The sequence below is a fragment of the Pogoniulus pusillus genome, chromosome 15 (assembly GCF_015220805.1).
Source record: "Pogoniulus pusillus isolate bPogPus1 chromosome 15, bPogPus1.pri, whole genome shotgun sequence".
NCBI classification, from domain to species: domain Eukaryota; kingdom Metazoa; phylum Chordata; class Aves; order Piciformes; family Lybiidae; genus Pogoniulus; species Pogoniulus pusillus.
Genome location: NC_087278.1, coordinates 9,768,811 through 9,786,998, shown reverse-complemented (window position 1 = coordinate 9,786,998; position 18,188 = coordinate 9,768,811). Strand labels below are relative to the sequence as shown.

Sequence of the window (18,188 nt, the reverse complement as noted above, 5' to 3'; positions counted from 1 at the left end):
GCACAGCCCGGGACCGGCCCGCTGGGAAGGCTCCGACTCCCGCCTCCCCCCCGTCCCCCCAGCTGGCGGGGCCGGAGGGCGGGTGCTGCTCTTCTGAGGCCCAGCACAGAGGTACGGGTCGGTGTGGCGGGCCGGCCCCGCTCGTTCCCGCGCCGCAGAGCGGAGGAAGCCTCGGTCCCGCAGCCGCCGAGGGTGGGGGTGTCCGGGGAGAGACGGGCCGCAGCGGGAGGCGGCGAGGGTCCAGCCTGTGGCGGGCGGGGGGCGCCACGCCCCCGGCAAGACCTCGGCTTCGAGGTATGGAGAGCAGCGGGTCAGGGCCCCTCTTGTAGGGCAGGTCGTAGTTGCCTCATCCCGTTTAGGGTGCCTGCGGCAGTCTTCTTTCCCCGTTGAATGCTGTCAGGACTGACAGGTGGTTGGTGGAGGGGCCAGGTGGGCTCGGGGAGGCTGGGTGCAGGGCAGGACTGTTGCTGTGACTGTCCCACTCGGGACAAGAGCTGGGCCGAGCTCAGCGAAACTTTATTTTCTGTGCTGGAGCATTTCAGACCCCTTACTTGTAAGCTGAGCCAGCGTCTCGGTACAGTGCAATGTTTTTGATCCCACGATGTGTGATTTTCCATTTGTGAGGCTGGTCTCCAATTTGTGACATTGTGACTTTTGCAGCCAGGTGGCTTCAGGCAGCCCTCAGGAGTCGGGTAATAGCCAGAACTCTGGAACAATGTCGCAGCAGCTCCTGTACCGTGCTCTGGTGTCTGCAAAATGGCTTTCAGAAGCCATCAAGTCCAAGCAAGCTGGTCTGGCCTTGAGAATCGTGGATGCATCCTGGTATCTGCCCAAAATGAAGCGCGACCCAAAGCGGGAGTTTGAGGAGCGCCATATCCCTGGTGCGGTGTTCTTCGACATCGACCAGTGCAGCGACCGCACTTCTCCCTACGATCACATGCTGCCCAAGGCAGAGGACTTTGCTGAGTACGTGGGGAAGCTGGGCGTGGGCAATGACTCCCACGTTGTGGTGTATGATGGCAGCGACCAAGGCCTCTTCTCAGCGCCCCGGGTGTGGTGGATGTTCCGGGCCTTTGGACATGAAGCTGTCTCCCTTCTGGATGGTGGCCTGAAGAACTGGCAGCGAGAGGGGCATGCTCTGACCTCTGGAAAAAGCCAGGTGGCTCCTGCCGAGTTCCATGCTTCCTTGGACAAGTCCATGGTGAAAACATACGAGGACGTCATAGAGAACTTGGATTCCCACCGCTTCCAGCTAGTAGATGCACGTGCTGCAGGACGCTTCCGGGGAGTAGAGCCAGAGCCCCGAGATGGTAATGTCCTCATGGGACTCTGGCATAATAAAAAAGCTCTTCAGTTAAGGTGCCCATCATTTTGAATCCTGTAGAGGTAGTGAAGAGCAATATGTTGTCCATTCTGAGAAGGGACTTGAGCCAGTGTGTCCACCTGTCCTCCTCTTGACAAGCAAGGGATCATTTGAAAATTCAGGAGCAGGGAAGGTGCCTTAATTTTAATTTCTGGTGAGGGACTGGGTTGAGGAATGTAGCTTTTGTACACCTCAAAGATACTTCTTTGTTTCTTCATGGTTTTGTACTGCTTTTCCCCTCAGAGGGGGAAGAGGTGCTTCAGTCAGTGCCTTGTCAGAGTGGGTTGCTCTGATGCAGGGAAGATGTGGAGGGGACTGGGAGGAAGAGCAGAACTTGTGCATCTATGTGGTAACCTGAAGGTTAAAGTCATCCTTCCTGAGTAATCTAGTAAAGCAAAAGTTAACAAAAAAGAAATTGTTTGTTTTAACAAAATACACTACACAACAAATATTCCTCCTGGTGGAACAGACAGTGCATTTTGTGATGGATTTGTCCCAAGCAATAGGGACTAACTCTTACCCTTATTGCTTTTCCTCCAGGAATTGAGCCTGGTCATGTCCCTGGGTCAACGAACATTCCCTTCACCGATTTCCTCACAGAGTCTGGCTTAGAGAAGACCCCTGAGCAGATCCGCAGTCTGTTCCAGGAGAAGAAGGTGGACCTCTCAAAGCCTGTGGTAGCCACGTGTGGCTCTGGAGTCACTGCCTGCCATGTGGCACTGGGGGCTTACCTCTGTGGCAAAGCAGACGTTGCTGTGTATGATGGGGCCTGGGTGGAATGGTACATGCGGGCACAGCCTGAAAACATCATTTCTGAGGGAAAGGGGAAGACTGTGTAGTGAGAGGCTTTGTGCTTTATCTTCCAGCTGTGCAAATAATTTGCCTTGAAATGGGATTTGGAAAAGATGGGTTTAGCATTCTTGGTTATGTGTCTGGAGGTGAAAGTATTGGGTGACGTGTGGGGACGTGGTGCTTTGGCACTTCATTCTTAGCCTGCTGCTGCTTAGGAGCATAAAGATAACCTGGGCAGACAGTTGTAGGTAACCTTGCCAGAACAGGTAGGATGGACCAGGTGAAGTTGCTTCCAGCTTCAGCTTTTCTGTGATCGTGTCCACTGAATTGGGTGGAAGAGAGAGGATGCTGGTGGTACCATGGAGAAGCAACTGAGTCAAGCCAAGGTTGTGACTTGGGATATTCCACCATGTTCACTCACAGGACGATCAAATTTAACTGCCTTGTGATCCTGCTCTCTGCCTCTATCCTAAAAGCCATCCATGCACTTTATGGCCATTTTGAGTGCAGACTTTGGAGAAAGACACAGCTATGAAAGGAGCAAATATGGCTTCAAGGTTGGCACTTAGGTTTGAGAGTTTGGTTTCCTTCTTGCACTCGGATTCTTAACTGCAATGTGTACTTAGCCAGTTTTGTACTCCCATGATCCAAATTTCCCCTTGGGGTTAAAAAGAAAATAGTCTGGATTTAAAATTAGGTAAATAAATGTACTTCAAGGTCCTCTTGCTGAATAGAACTTACGTGCATTTTGATTGGGTGCTTGCTTTTAAGGAGCTCTATTTGTATGGGATCACTTTGTCTTGATTAAAATGAAATGATGCCTTCTCTCCCTGTGTAGGACTACATCTCTTACCCTCAACAAGCTCTTTTGCTTAGGACAAACAGTGGCCTGTCTCTCTCTTGGGACTTTCCACCACCTTCCTCATTTCAGTCCTTGTGCGTTTGATTTTTTGGCCTAAAACTTCACATTAGTTACAGCTCTGTTTCCAAAGACTGGATGGCAGCTCACATGGTAACTTTAAAGTAGGGGAACTGGGACCTGCAGCGGTCACAATGGCACATAGTTTTCCTCATACGTGAGAGCTGGAATCCCCTCGGGTATTCCTGACAACTTTCAAGAATTTATCTCTCCAGGTTTTTCTCTTGAGAAACCCCAAGCAAACCAAACCAGAAAAGCCTAAAAAACCCTGCTCCTATTTTGGACCCCTGATAGCTTTGAAAGTTGATGTGCTAGGATCTGCTCTTGGGCTTACAGCAACGTGATACCTGTGGACATCCAAGGATAATGGGCTCCTTTCTAGTGGATGCTTAGGGTCACAGATGTGCAGGGTCTCCTGCTACCTGCTGAATAGGAGGGCTGGATCCTTTGCTATTGGAGCATGTTTGTTCTTCACAGTTGCTTTGGCCTATGCTGAGTGCAGCCCTGGCTTCTTCCTGAGCTTTGCTTATATGCATAGAAGCTCTGTTTCTGTGCACCTCTGGAGCTATAGTTTCACTGTTCATACGATTTCATTGTCCTCCCCACCCACACATACAGCCTGACTCTTCTTTCCACTCATTTCCAGTGACTGAAAGCATTCAATTCCCCTGCTTGCAACCAGTCTACTAACCTAGCTTTGCAGAGATTTGGGGCTGGCATTACAGCCAGTGTGGATAATAGAGAGTGCACAGGGGTCTGAAATGAGTGACACTTTAGTACACACTGCAAGACACAGATGTGGATGAAACAATGAGCCTTTATACTTGGTGCCTTCCATTTAGTTCTTTGGGCTTAGACTTCCTTTGCTGATTGCAGTATGCCCTGCAGGTTGGTAGGGGCATTTAGTTCTGGATCTAACTGGTTGCTTAATTTTCTTTTCCTTCCTGGTGGGTAAAGATTTTCTATGTCCATGCTTCCCCCACCTAGATAATCACTGTTTCTAAAGACCAGTAGCAACACCTTGCTTTATCCCACGTTGGGTAATTTTCTAGCAACTGTTTCCTGCAGGCCAAGGGGCAGAGCTAGTCAGCATGTCATGTAGGACAGCTGATAGCCTGTGACTGAGCACTTACAATGAAACTTTTTAAGCTGAAATATGGTGTTGATCTGAAAACAAAAGGATGAGCACTGTCTGGGAACACCAAGTGCTGCTGAACAGTCTGTGGAGAGGCTTCCCAATCTGAGCAACACGGGTGCTGCTTTTAAAGACACTTCAAGTTAACAGGACTGGTACAGTGTTGTCTAGGATTTGGCTTTTGACATCTTTTCAGTTCAGGATTTCTATCTTTTCCCACCACTAGCCAACCTGAGGCTTTAATATGGCATGTCATTAAGGTTTAACAGTCTGGGTGGGGCTAACTTTGTGACTATGTGGCCAGGGCCCTATGTACAGACAAACAATGCTGTGTCTGCTCTGTTTTCCCAAGAAATTTTCCTTAGAGAAAACCAACATACTCTTTCAAGGCGTTGTTAATCGTTTTCACAGGAGGCAGGGGGCTGGCATTTGCTTTTGTCTTTCCCGAACGTCTGACAATACAGCTTAAGCACTGTCTCTTTTTTCACACTGACCCCAGCAGTCCCTGGGTTCAGTGAGAATCTCTACTTCCTCTTGAGACTGAGCTGCTTTTCCTCTGCCCAATGTGTTGCAGAGGGGTGTCTGTTGCAGCCCAGCCGTCCACCTGGAGATCACAAATAAAGTGAAAGATTTCCCTGTCCCCCGTGGTCTAGTGACATCTAGCAGGGCCCTTCCCCCTCTCGGTAAGTGTGTCAAGGTTGGTTGTGCTCAACTACCCTTCTCCTGGCTGGGTTTTGAACCACAAAATCTTAGCAGCTCTTCAGTTTCTCAGCTTTTGGCAAATGTTTTGCCATGTGCTTGTTTTTGCCTTGGTTTGCCCACAGCAGAGAAACCGAGAACTTCCTCCCCCCAAGAAGATACTTTGTGTTTCTGGGTTATGCCCTGTTACATCACATAGCACAAATCTGTCCAAGAACATCTTCTGATACTCTCCCTCCTTTTAGCTGAGATGTGTTCTTGCACTGCTGGTAAAGCACTGGGAATGTTGTGGGGACTGAGACAATGTTTTCAAAGCCTGGAGAGTGTAAAAACCTATTTTGGGCCATAGCAGATGCTACTGGACATATGGAATAGCTGAGAGGACTTGCACCAGGACTATAGCTGTTATGCAGATCTTTATGTCCCTGACTCAGGGGGTGGGTCTCATGGGGGAACTGGAAACTGTGGGTATGAATGAAAATCACTAATGTTCATAACTCTGCTATGGAAAGTCTGCCATAGGGAGAGGGGAAAGTGTATCTGTGGTGGAATAGGGCTGAAAGTAGGCTAAAAGCAGTCTTGGTGTAGGATGTGAGTCACCTTGAGCTGTGGCTAACTTGGGAATGGAGCTTTTACAGCTCTCTATGTAAGTTTGAGAATCACAGGCCTGCATTGTGAACTCTGTATTGGTTTATTGACATACTTGACTATCTGCAGTACTACTGTCCTGAAGCAGTTTTGGACTCTATGAAAATGGCCTAGGCAATGGTTCTCCAAAGGTAATCCTTACGTGTCCTCCTTGACCCCTGCCTTCCTCTTCCTTCCCTGCTACTGCCTAGCAGTCAATTGTACAATTTCACACTTCCCAGCAAACTTTTTGTTCCCTTGCAAATACTCCCAAATCCCAAAGCAGTCCTTCTGCCAGCACCACTGTCCCTTTGCACTGCATCAGCAAAGATAGTTGCTGCTACCTCCAGGGGATTTTCTTTTTCTCCCATCACTTCTGGTGCCAGCTCACAACTGGGTGCCACGTGACTTCTTTCTCCTCTTGGCACTCTTTCAGCAGAGGTGCCAAGTGATGCACATCACACAGACTTCACACTAGTTTGAGTGCAAGTGTATTGGTCACAGGTGCCACAAAGCACAAGTAGCTGGAGAAAGATTGGCTCACCTGCATGCCACTGGGCCTTTCTCTCCCTGTTGCACTATGCCTGACTCAGCTGGCAGTCAAGTCAGACTCTGCTGGCTACCACTGAGCTGTCTTCCTCCTACCCCAAAGTCCAGTGTAGGGAGTTTCTTTTGCCCAGTTTGATGCTGGCTTAATGCCAAAATGTCAGAGCACTTCTTGTCCTCCCTCTCTTGTGATAGACAGAGGAGATGGTGTCTCTTCCAGTGTTTCACACCACAGTGTGTTCAGTAACTAAATGATCACACAAGTTTAAACCCTGTTGTGTTCCCAGCTTGCCAGGGCGGTGACACTGCCTGTGCTACCCCTGACCCACAGCTCAACAGTCCTCTAGGAACAGCTCTGTGGTATCAGCGATGCATCAGCTGGGTGTACCCACAGCTGACTTGTCAGGCTGTAACAGATGCACAGAGCGCTTCAGTGTGTGGAGCTTTCTGCACGTTTGCACTGCAGGCTTGCTGGATGCCAAACCAGAGGCACTCATTTTGCTCTCTTCTTTGATTTACTCAGCTCTTGCTCAGCTCCATTACATACCTACTCAGTGCTTGTCCAGTTTTTCTTGCCTCTAGTCTCATCTGTGCAACTGACCCTGTGATTTAACTGGTTACTTGGCAGGGCTGTATGGTGTTAGGCTGCCCATCATAAGCTCTTGCTTACTCCTGTCTCTGCTTTACATGGGTTTTATATACAGTTACCATTAAAGCAGGAGGAACAGCTGCTGGATTTAGTGGACCTTTAACAAGAGCATGGTAGTTGCATTTCAGAACTATGTCTGGTGATGGTGTGCAAGTCAAGCCTGCATTTAGCCTACGCCACAGATTCATCACAGCATTTCAGTTGGTAACTCACCCTGGGCTGACTTCTTCCTAAAGAGGATTTTCACATGCTAGGGGAACGCCCTGGCCAGAGTGGTTTCCAGTAAGCTTTGTGCTGTATGTTGCAGAAAGGAAAGCTCTGGAGATGGGAGTGGTTTTCCCTGACCTCTTTCCTTACTCATGGTATACCTCTACAGGTTAACAAACTAACCTTTCATACCAGGCTGTGGTGAAGTGCTGGCCACTGATGGAGGTTGGTGTTGATAGAAGGTGTGCTCTGAACACAAACTGTCCCTGGCCTGTGAGCAGTATTGGCATGGGAGTGGGTGGGGAGAAAGGAATTGAGAACAAGAGATGGACCTGAAAAGAAGCAAGAGGCTGAGGGGCTGTGAAACGTGGAAAGGGGGCAAGGTGAACCCTTGATAGAAGAAAACTGAGACAGGGCAGATTTCTTTGGGGGGGAAAACTCACTGCTGAAACTGCAGCCAGAACAAACTTAGTCCTTTATTCCTTGCACACCAGAGTGCGGGGCAGAGCCACGGTTAGACTCAGAGCCAGAGGAATCATCACATCAGTCCAAGGTCCAGAGCTGTGTTGCACTGTGTGGTGCTTCAGCTCAGGTCACTGTTAGTATAAGCATCTTTGATGCCTCTGCTCAGTGGAGACTGATCCAAGGGCTGGGTGCTAATCTGGGGCAAAATCTGTTCTATATTAGTAGGCAAAAATATTTTTTCATTTTCTCCCTGCTACTGATCATTCTGGTGCTGGTCAGCTTCTGCTATAAATTCCAAGAGACACAGAGTTATTTGACTCTACACCTTACAGCAGCTGAATTGTTGCTGTGCCTAAAATAGCTTGAGGTCAGCAATCTTGAAACCTTTTCTGTGTTATACACTCCTCCCCTCCTCTCCTTTGCACTCCTCTATAGAAGGAGCAAAGTACACAGACCTTCATTGTGAAGGAAGTTCTGGGTGATTTGCCTTCTTGTCCTGTATTGATAAAAGGGAGGGAGTGATTTGTAAGTAAGAGAGAAGGATGAGAAGAAAACGAATATAAATAAAACATAACATTTATCCACTTTCCTTCCCCAATAACCACGTCCCCCTCCTCCCCAAAAGACACAAAGATCTAGGTGCAAGAGCAATGAAGTGTCTGCTGGACATGGCTGTGTCTCTGCAGTGCTGCATTGCCCTGGCAAGGAACAGCCAGAAAGCAGCTTAGGTGAAGGAAGGCTTTGGGCCACATTCAGGTGAAACATCAGCCTTTTCTATTCCTAATATGCTCAGGCTGCTGGCAAGCATCACCCTACTTGGATGGGAGTGGGAAAAACAGAACTGCTGGAGAGAAAGCTCGTTCAGGTTGCATCTGTGCCAAGGAGTGTGTTTGAACAGAGTCCCATGGGCCATGAGCTGCTGAGCTCCAGGCTGGGCCTGGCAGGAGCCATCAGCAGAGGCAGGGCTGGATTTGGCATGGCAGGACAGGCACAGCAGCCTCGGTGGGTGATATGTGCCTGGGTCAGAGGTGAAACTCCTCACAGAGCTAAGTTAAAATCTGAGCTCTCTGTTGCTCAGACGCAAACAGGGATGGCAGAAACACAGAGGAAGGAGGCAGGGAGTCTTTGGCCTGGTTTGTGCTGGTAGGAGAGCATGGAGTGGGGGATGGGGAGTTTGCTGAGTCAACGACTCTTCCAGGCTGGAAGAAAAATTGTTCCTGCCCCTGCCAGCACTTCATACAGATCCAGGATACAGTCCTCAGAAATGCCCCTACATATGTTAGCAAGAAGGCAAATGTCTGCAGTTTTGCAGCAGGAACATCGAGGCAACTGGTGCAGCACTGAGCTGCGAGCCTGCTGGAATGAACCTCCTGAAAAGACGGTTGTGGAGTTAACCTGCTGACTGCCAGGGACCAGGTTGCTCTCCCTGACTCCGAGGATGCTTGCAGGCAGGACCTAGGACTGGCAGCAGGCAGGCTACCAGCCACAGAGCTGAGTTCATGTAGTACGGTGCAGCTCCCATTATTAAATCAACCTCGTTACAGCAGGCTGGGAAAACTACAGATCCCAGCACACTTTTGTGCACGCTCCTGCAAACTACAGTTCCCAGAGCCTTGTCATGAGCCAGAGGAGATGTCTGTGGACATAAATAAGCATTTTTGCATAACAGCCTGCACCCTCCGAGTGCTGGCTGGCCCTTGGTCAGTGAAAACACGAACAGGGGAGAAACCAGGGAGCGTCAGCGATGTGGAACTGTTGTTTTGCCCACCCCTAATATCCACAGCGATATCCTCTAGCACAGAGCATCCTTCCTGCCCTCGGGCCTCCCGTGGCCGTCACAGGGAGGACCCTGGCTCCTGCGGGGGGAGAGGCAGAGAAACTACAGATCCCAGCATTCTCCACAGGAGACTCCACAGCACCTGCGGCAGTCCCCGGACACCGGGGGAGGGGGTGTGTGTGTGCGAGGATGAGGATGGAAGGTGGGGAGGAGATGCAGGGCGCCGCGGGGCTGCGCTGCGCCTGGGACATCGCGCCCCCCGCTGGCACCCCGGCCAAGTGGGTGAGGCTCAATGTGGGGGGCACCGTCTTCCTCACCACCAGGCAGACCCTGTGTCGGGAGCAGAAATCTTTCCTGTGTCGCTTGTGCCAGGGCGAGGAGCTGCAGTCGGACCGGGTAAGGCGGCTGGGTTGCCTCCCGCAGCCTGTTCCAGAGAGCGTGGGGAGGGCTGGAGGGATGCAGGGACAGACCCCAACAGCCGCCCGAGCAACTAAGTGAGAAACGCCTGCTCTTTCTCCCCTCTCCTGGGAAGGATTTCCCCTTGCCAGATCTCAGCTTTGCTGTCTGTAGCACTTGTCTTCCCAAGCTGGGGAAAAGAGAGGCCATCTCCCCTACACCCCTGTGTGCTGCCTGTCTATCGCCCCCACTTCCCCTGGGTCTGCCTCAGAGCTCTGCCTGCCTGACTCAGCCTTGTCTCCTCTAAAGGGGCTCTCTGCATGCACAGCTGCAGGAGACGACTCAGGCCTGTCTTTTTGTCTTTCTCGGCTGGGTTGGTCCATGCTGAGGTGGCCATGCCGAGCATACCAACACAGGAGTTAAACTCCAAACTGTGCTGACTCAGTTAAGGGCTCCCAGGGGCATATGGTTTCCAAGGAGCCTTAGAAATACTGCCTATATTTGCTTAGGTTTGTGCTTTATTATAGTCTGGAGTATTTGAGGCTTGGTTGCAGGCTTCCATGGGGGTTTTCTCCTCATGGTCTATCTCTATTGCTAGGATGAGACTGGTGCATACCTAATAGACCGAGACCCCACTTACTTTGGACCCATTCTGAACTTCCTCCGTCACGGAAAGCTGGTCCTGGATAAAGATATGGCTGAAGAGGGTGAGTCCTGGAGCTCACAAACTTTCCGTTTGACATCACTAGGGTAGGCAGAGTGCAACAGGACTTGTTGACCTTCTTGTTCCTCATTCTCCTTCTAGTGACTGCTATGGGGAGATTTGAGAGGGCTATCCCTTCAGTTATTAGAAAGCATACTCTCCTTTACTAAAGGGGTTTGGAACAGGTGAGGATAGCATCATACAGGTATTGCAGCTTTGTGACTGTTCTTTCAGCAGAGATGTCACCAAGATGGAAGGGGCAAGATCTCTCAGCCTCAATAAGCCATTTTCACTTGTCCCTGATCCACTTTTAGCAAGGCTCTGTGACTGTGTTTTCCGTTAAGGAATGAACGTTTCTAATTAGAACTAAAATCCCAGAAGACTGAACAAACCCAAGCTCATCTCTTCTCCTGACTGCAATAAAGACCACCATTAATCAGTGGCATGCAATGTATGCCAGTAAAGCTCTGATGGGTTGTGGACAGCAGCAATTCCAGTGGAGCAAGCTAGGCAAACGGATCCCTTATTAGAAGCTGATGGGGGGGGGCAATAGGATGACTCAGTAACATCATGGCATTACCAGCCAGCAGTCCCCAGTACCTCATTAGGTTTTGAATAGTAGGGGCTCACAAGTAGCCAATTTTGAAGGCAGGTTATGCTGTCTAGCCCTTGCCAATCATAGTTTCTACATGGTCATTATTGTTCTTGCCTCTCTCACGTTATTTTTATCTACTGCAAAGAAAGTTTTCTTTGGAATCATCTTAGGAGTTATAATTCCAAAAGTATATCTAAGTAGTGGTACAGAATTATAATAAACACAATTCTGAGGTGTTTCCTGCTTGACATTTCTTATAGTACTGAAGTCAGACAAAGTTCATCCACAGGTTTTGACATCAAATCCAAAGCATAAACAGGAGCCCTGTTTGCAGCGTAACATCGCCTTTTTATTCCTGCTGCAGACACTCAGGCTGTCTTAAAATTAACCTGTTAGACAATTCCTGGCTGAATGAGGGACTTGAAAGAAATCTGAGTGTGTCAGGTAGGAAAGGATCAATCTCCCCACCAGCACTGTCTATGTACTGCCCTAGGAACAGGAGAATGTTGACTTCTAGCTGCCTTTCCCTCACCAGCCCCCTGAGAACCCACTTGCCTTTCCTTGAAGGCTTGTTAGCAAACAAGTGAGTCTCAGGAGATGTGATGGGTGCTGATACCACAGGAAAAAAATAAAACACTTCTCTTTTTACCTGTTTTGAGGTGAAGCACAGGGAACAAAGCCAAAGATCTTCTGAAGTCATATGGGGCTGTAATGTGGGTGCCACTCCAGCTGGCCCAGGAAAGAAGCTGATATTTTCTAGGACAGATGGAGCCTACATTTACTCTCCTTGGCCAGTTACCTGGCAAAAGTATTCAGAGTCCTCAGCACAAGCCTTCACTTACAGTGCCTGTTTTGTAGTAGCAGGCAGCACAGGGAAACTGGGGCGAGCATTAGAAATGCAATGCAGGATTCATCTTTCTGCAGTAAGAGTTTCCAGTCAATGGAAACCTGTTAAAAAGTGAAGCTCCCTATGGACCTTAGGAAGCTGAGAACTGATCTTTTGCAAGCCAAAAAAACCCACAAAACTCAAAACCAAAGACAGGCTATTAATTTTCTGTCCTGGTGGTCCTTCTGTCTTTGTCTCTCAGGGGTTCTAGAAGAAGCTGAGTTCTATAACATTGGTCCTTTAATCCGGATAATCAAGGATCGCCTGGAGGAGAAGGACTACACCGTAACTCAAGTATGGAAAGAAATGGGAAGATGGAGAGGGGTGGGGAAAAGAGGGAATGTCAAAAGGGAGAGGTTAGTCTAGAGGGAGATCAGGCTTGGGAGAAGCATCCAGGAGTGGAAATAAACAACTGATTAGAGTTTATGGGCTCATATCTGTATAGCAAGATGTTGCAGGGATCAGACTACCACTATCTAGTTACAACAAACAAATGACAACCTTCTTTTGCATCTGCAGAAGTAATGTGGGATGTAGTCCCTGAAACCAAATCAGCTTCTCTAGCTTTTGGAAGAAAGCAGCTGGGTTCTGTGGGTTATAGAAGAATAGAGTGAAGGTTTTGTGGAGAGGAGGATGTTGGTGTGGGGCATCCTGGGAGTGCGATCACAGTGGAGAGCGTGGGGATGCCTGTAGAGAAACCTGGAGAGAATAGGTGGAAAGATGTCTGTGGAAGAGTCAAATGCAGACAATGAGATACAAGGAATCTATCCTGTGGCACAGTCACACCTTTTTCTTGGCCAATAACCTTTAAAAACCTCTCTTCTGGGAGTGTTGGCTGATAGCTCACTTTTCATTGTGTTTGCCTCAGCTTGTAAGCCTCCAGCAACACAATCACTTTGCCTTTGCAAAACCCCATCAGCATTTGTGGCATTTGCATTGGAGCAACAAATGCAAACTCCCCATCAAACGAGCCCAGTGTCTTCTGGGGACAAGGCAGGAAGCTTTCTGCTCACTGCTTCCTCTCCAGAGCAGATACTGTTGTTCTTGCTCCCCACAACAGCAGAGCAGAAAGCTGGGCTATGGTTCCCAAATGCCTTTAGCCTGAGGCTTGGAGAAAAGGCCAGTTCTGTCAAGAGGGGGTGCTACCATTTCATTCTTCAGCAGAGCAGCAGCTGTTAGCATCCAACTGTTGTCATCATGCTCTACGATTTTGCTGTCAGGTGCCTCCTAAGCATGTCTACCGTGTGCTGCAGTGCCAGGAAGAGGAGCTCACTCAGATGGTGTCTACTATGTCTGATGGATGGCGCTTTGAGCAGGTATGGAAGGTACAGGAGAGTGGGAAGGAGTTTCCTTTTGGGAAAAAGATCGTGGATACCTTACAATCCCCAGGCAAGGCACCTACCCTCTTTGAGAATATGGGGTCAAGCTGTGGAGTTGTCATGCTCGCTGTCTCCTATCCCTTCTCTAGAGGTTTAGAAAATATTGTGTGAGGTCAAGCTGGTTTGCATCCTGGTTGACTCCTCACCTGGTTCTCTCTGCTGCCTCCTCAGCTTGGTTATGAGGCCTTTCTATCAAGAGTACAGGTTGGACTCCATGCTGGACTCTGTCTCGCTCTGGAAGTGGTCTGGATGTTTGGAATCATAGAATCAACCAGGTTGGAAGAGATCTCCAAGCTCATCCAGTCCAACCTATCACCCAGTCCTGTCCAGTCAACTGGACCATGGCACTAAGTGCCCCAGACAGTCTTTTCTTGAACACCTCCAGGGACGGTGACTCCACCACCTCCCTGGGCAGCCCATTCCAATGCCAATCACTCTCTCTGTGAAGAACTTCCTCCTAACATCCAGCCTAGACCTCCCCTGGCACAACTTGAGACTGTGTCCCCTTGTTCTGTTGCTGGTTTCCTGGGAGAGGCATACCTCTACTTGTGATAGGCATAACATATACTTGTGATTCTTCCTCTCATTCTTTCCAGCTTGTGAACATTGGCTCATCCTATAACTATGGGAATGAAGACCAGACAGAGTTCCTGTGTGTGGTCTCCAAAGAGCTGTACAACTCCCCCAATGGCCTGAGCTCTGGGCCCAGCCAGAAAGCCAAGGTGAGACCAACTTTGCTGTGGCTCTGATCATGTTGCATATGAAATCCTTTGCTCTTATTTGCCCCCTCTTTCTTTCCTCTCTCCACCATGCCTGTGGGCCACCTCAGCAGTGGAATACAGGTGCTTGTCCTGATCTTCAGCACTGTGGCATTATACCTATTGCCCAAAAGGAGGAGTGTGTGTGTTGTGAGTGGTGGTGTCTGGTCCTGTGGCAAATGGCTTTAGCAAGTCACCCTGGCATTTCTCTTGCAGCTCTGCTATTCCTCTCATGCCTCCTCCTAACCATGCTGTGCTTGTCACTGCCTCTAGGGTGTGATTTTCCTTAAGGTTTTGCAGTCTTCTCTTTCCTTTTGCTGAGTCTCAGCCTAAGGGGCAGGAGATCACCTGCTGCCCTTTTGAGGTAAGGACAGAAATGTGTGGAAGGAGCACTAGCAGCTGAATGCAGTAGTTGGGCAGTGGGATCATGGCACTTGTAAGTGGGTTAGCCCTGACATGATGCTCCAGAGGAAGACAGTTCCATTGCTCCTTGACCAGAGGTGTCTTGGCTGTGGGAAAAGGTCCCTTTCTATTCCACTGTCATGACCATTGCTTTATTCTCTTGTGTGTCAGAAAGAACTTCCATGGCTCATCTTGCAAGTATCTCCACTCTTTCTTCCCTTTGTCCTGCATGCTGGGCCACAGAGCACAGAGGAGGACCTGGAGGAGGAAGAGCAGGAGGTGGAGGCCGAAGCAGAAGCGGAGGAGAAAGGTGCAGCAAATCCTTGAGGAAAATGATAAAAATACCCCCCCAAGCATAGACCCATCCACCTTTCTGGTGAGAGCTCCCAGTTAGCAGCAGAGAAGGACTAGGACAGGTGTGGGGTGTGGGGGCAGTCCTCTGCACGAGTCTGTCTGGAGATAAATCCGACAGGGGAGAGCTGTTGCCATGGCTGCTGCTTTATATTTTAATCTGTTTGGTTTATTTATGGTTATATTTTTATTTGCAGACTGTTTGTCTGTTTGGGATTGCACTAAAATCTTTCTTCCTCCAGACCCTCCCTCCTGCTCCCCTCCGTGTCCACCCCAGCACTGTCACCTCCTTCCAGCACTGTTGCCTTCCTCCTGCCCTGCCCCACACTCCAGCTTCAAGCATCCTCTCCTCTGCTCTCTTTGCCCATCAGGGCACAGAATGGTCCCTGTCTCTCTGCACTCCTCACTTTTCCTCCTCTGCAGGTACCTTACCTGTCTGCGCTCTCAGCTCCTGCCAGCCTGAGCTCTGCATGAGTGACTCACATTCCTGTTGTGGGTATGGTCTTGGTTTGTAGCACTCGGGGAGGGGAAGAGGGAGGGGGAAGTTGACTCATGCCTGAGGTGGCTTTTCCAATTCTCATCCTATGTGTACCTTTACCTGCCAAACAGGCCCCACAGTTCTGGACCAGAGGCTCTGGCAGCAGAAGGGAGAGCGCAGCTGGGAGAAATGAAGAGGGGTGGAAATGAATGCAAAGTAGGCAGGGGTGGCAGAGGGAAGGAGGGGGGGTCTGCCACGTGTTTGCCTGACACACGTACCAGATCACTTCTGCAGGCTGCTGTCCACAGCTCTTTTGCCTATCAGTCTGGGAGCAGGTTGCAGAAGGCAGTCTGTTGTTTTTGCATCCGTGCTCTCTCTTCCCTGGGCTTTTCCCCCACTACCTCTGCCAAGGTGAGAGTGCATTAGCAAAGGGTGGTGAAGGCACTGACAGCAGAAGTGACTGGTGCCTGCTCCTGATGTCTTCCCAGCTGTGTGTGAAATGAGCCACTGTGTTCTGCTTCCTGCTCAGGGAGGATGCCTGGCCATCCTGCAGCAGGCCAGGGGGCTTTATTCTACAGGAAGCTTTAGAAGGAAGATTCCTCTGTCATACTAGAAAACTGTGGGGCTTTGTTAAACCAGAGATGCTCAATGCAACTCTCTGTCCTGGTGGAGGGCACTTGTTAGCTGGCTGACATTTCTCTCTCCCTCTGCTTGAGAGCCTTCTTGTCTTTGGCTGTGGGAATTGAGTGTTATTCTCTTAAGAGTCAATATATGTTAACCATGTGGACTTTTCCTTCCTTTTTTTCTCTGTTGTCCCACCCTCAGTCACCATCTCTCTTACTTTTCTCCTGTTCTCATTTCCTCTGTAATTTCCTTTTCCCCATTCCTCACTCCCCTCCTTATGCTCAATCATTTCCATTTTTTTTGCCTCTGCTGCTCACTTGCTTTTTCTCTTTCTCTCTCCTCTAGCTGTTGCAAGCCAGAGGTCTGAGGATATGCTTCTGACACTCTGCTCCAGCCTTTTTGTTTCTTCTTTGTATTTTTGTACCGCAGTGTATGGCAGCCCCTTGCCCCACAATGACATCCTCCAGCCCCCCTCACTTTTCACATGCACCCACGACTTTTCACAGACTCACCTCGGAGCTTTCAGCCTCCAGCCCTAGAAGAGAGCAGGTGCTCCGGGGAGTCAGTCCCAAGCTAGTGTAGGGCTGGAGCTCCCAGGCCCCTCCCGTTCCTAGCACGCTGGCTTTGTTTAATGTCACAGTGGCCCCTGCTGGGGACATCTGCGATCAGCCACTGCAGCCTGCGGTCCCTTCCTCAGCATCCTGCGTGCGACTGGGGCCCTGGCGGGTAGTGGCTGCTGCAGAAGGACCCTTTGGCTGTTGCCGGCAGCTGGTCTGGTCTTGTGGTCGAAGGGTAAATGCAGAGCCTCTGCCCTCTTTTGGGCAGGCTGCGCTGCTGGTGGGGTGTCCCTGCGCTGGGTATCATACTCCTTAGTGCCACTCTTCTTGTCCCCCAGAGCAGCCCTGTGTCAGCAGGGTGAGGAGGACACAGGAGCGCAGCCCTGATACCGGGAACAGGCTGTCGTGTCCGGTAGCAGCAGAAGTCCCCCGTCCCAGGGAGCAGGGCATTGGCTTCACTGCGGTGCCCGAGGACACTGGGCTGTAACTTCTCAATAAAACTCACAGTCTGCTCCTCCTTGCAGCCTCTCATTTCAAGTGGCAGAAATTTGGTGTTGGTAGAACGGGGTGGGAGCTGAAGAAGAGAAGTTTGGATTCGTCACATGGAGCCACCAGTAGCTGTTTGTGTTGTGCCTGTCCTTCGGAGGCTCGAGGTAGTTCTTACTGCAACTGTGCTGCTCCTCTGCTGCAGGCAGCTGGGCTACAGAGCAGGTTTGCTTATTGGAATCTGCACCCCTAAGTCATAATGATAAGTGAGGACCACCTATCTGTCTAATCTGTTGACCCCACTGCTCCTGGAGGCCAGCTGAGAGGTGGGGCAGGGCTCTGGAAACCTTTGCCAGTTGCAGGATTGAAGCTTGGTCAAAAAGGATAAAAACTCCAAGATAGTTGTTTTCTGTTTTTTCACAGAGAAAGGCAAACTAGAGCCAAAACCCCCTTCTGATCACTTTTATTTCTAATTCCAGAGTGTGGCCCATGGTATATATGTGCATGGGTGTCTGCAGTAAAAAAACAGAGCCAGAGCAGCCACTGTCTCAGCACTGTGCCCTCAAACCTTCTCTTTCACCTCCTGGCTTGTCTGAGTTAGGAGATAGAAGCAGCTGAGACATCCTCGTACTAAAGGTGTTTAGAAGGGCTGAGGGAAGAGGATGGGATGCTGCTCCAGTGTTTTTACCGAGGGCTGAGGCCTTTCCCTGAGGAAAGTGCAGCAGTGGAGGCTTGGTGCAGCTCCAGCTGGGAGGCAGGGCACGCGCTTGAGGGGGTGATGCTGGACTTGTGCCTGGGAGTCAGCGAGACGTGAAGAGCTGCCTGGCTGAGCCGAGCAGCACACTGAGCAGCACATGCCAGCTCAGAAAAGCAATTAGGGAGATGGGAGAGGAGGAGTGATGGGAGGGGAAGGGGGAAGAAGGACGAGCAGCAGGAAGGAAGAGGGAGGCAGATTGATTTCACAGTTACTGGAATCTCTAACTACATCAGTCACATTTTCTTTCAGCAAATGTTCCAGCACAAGGTTGTGGCTGAATCACATGGTTCATGGAAAGTTCAAGTCCCCTTATTCCTTTTCTCAGAAACCATCAACTTGGGACCATTGTTGTGTGTTGTGTTATTGTCCATTCTGCTCTCCCCAACACCTCTGTTGGATGGATGGCCTAAGACCATCTCGGGGTGCTCCCTGAAGAGGAAGAGGATCTGCCTGCTTTTCTCTGTAATCCCCATAGCAGTTTTGTAGATCTGTGTTTTGGCTTTCTTCGCCATGCTCAGAAGAGCATCTTGAGTCTGGTAACATCCCACACAGAAACTCTCGTCTCTGAGAAGCAAATGAGCAAGATGAGGAATGACTGCCATGTGAGTGTAAGTCTGATGGGGAGAGGCAGAGATGC

At 49.9% G+C, this 18,188-nt stretch overlaps 2 protein-coding genes across 11 annotated transcripts; both read left to right on the top strand.

Annotated features, from left to right (window-relative positions):
- The first annotated feature begins 21 nt into the window (after positions 1 to 21).
- On the top strand, positions 22 to 2,982 carry MPST (mercaptopyruvate sulfurtransferase). Of its 2 annotated transcripts, none has more exons than XM_064155324.1 (3): positions 22 to 111; positions 661 to 1,310; positions 1,904 to 2,982. In XM_064155324.1, exons 2-3 carry the CDS (start codon positions 716 to 718, stop codon positions 2,200 to 2,202), a joined length of 894 nt encoding a protein of 297 aa, XP_064011394.1. In that variant the 5' UTR covers positions 22 to 111; positions 661 to 715; the 3' UTR covers positions 2,203 to 2,982. The 2 variants fall into 2 exon arrangements, with proteins under 2 accessions (XP_064011394.1, XP_064011395.1); XM_064155325.1 differs by lacking the exon at positions 22 to 111 and adding an exon at positions 113 to 294.
- Positions 2,983 to 9,278: 6,296 nt separating this feature from the next.
- KCTD17 (potassium channel tetramerization domain containing 17) lies at positions 9,279 to 16,825 on the top strand. 9 transcript variants are annotated; one of them, XM_064155314.1, is made up of 9 exons: positions 9,279 to 9,575; positions 10,174 to 10,282; positions 11,962 to 12,053; positions 12,980 to 13,075; positions 13,735 to 13,860; positions 14,470 to 14,608; positions 15,073 to 15,145; positions 15,259 to 15,343; positions 16,647 to 16,825. In XM_064155314.1, exons 1-9 carry the CDS (start codon positions 9,369 to 9,371, stop codon positions 16,668 to 16,670), a joined length of 951 nt encoding a protein of 316 aa, XP_064011384.1. In that variant the 5' UTR covers positions 9,279 to 9,368; the 3' UTR covers positions 16,671 to 16,825. The 9 variants fall into 9 exon arrangements, with proteins under 9 accessions (XP_064011384.1, XP_064011386.1, XP_064011389.1 ...); XM_064155316.1 differs by having other exon boundaries at positions 9,281 to 9,575; positions 14,542 to 14,608; XM_064155319.1 differs by lacking the exon at positions 15,073 to 15,145 and having other exon boundaries at positions 9,281 to 9,575.
- The last annotated feature ends 1,363 nt before the right edge of the window (positions 16,826 to 18,188 follow it).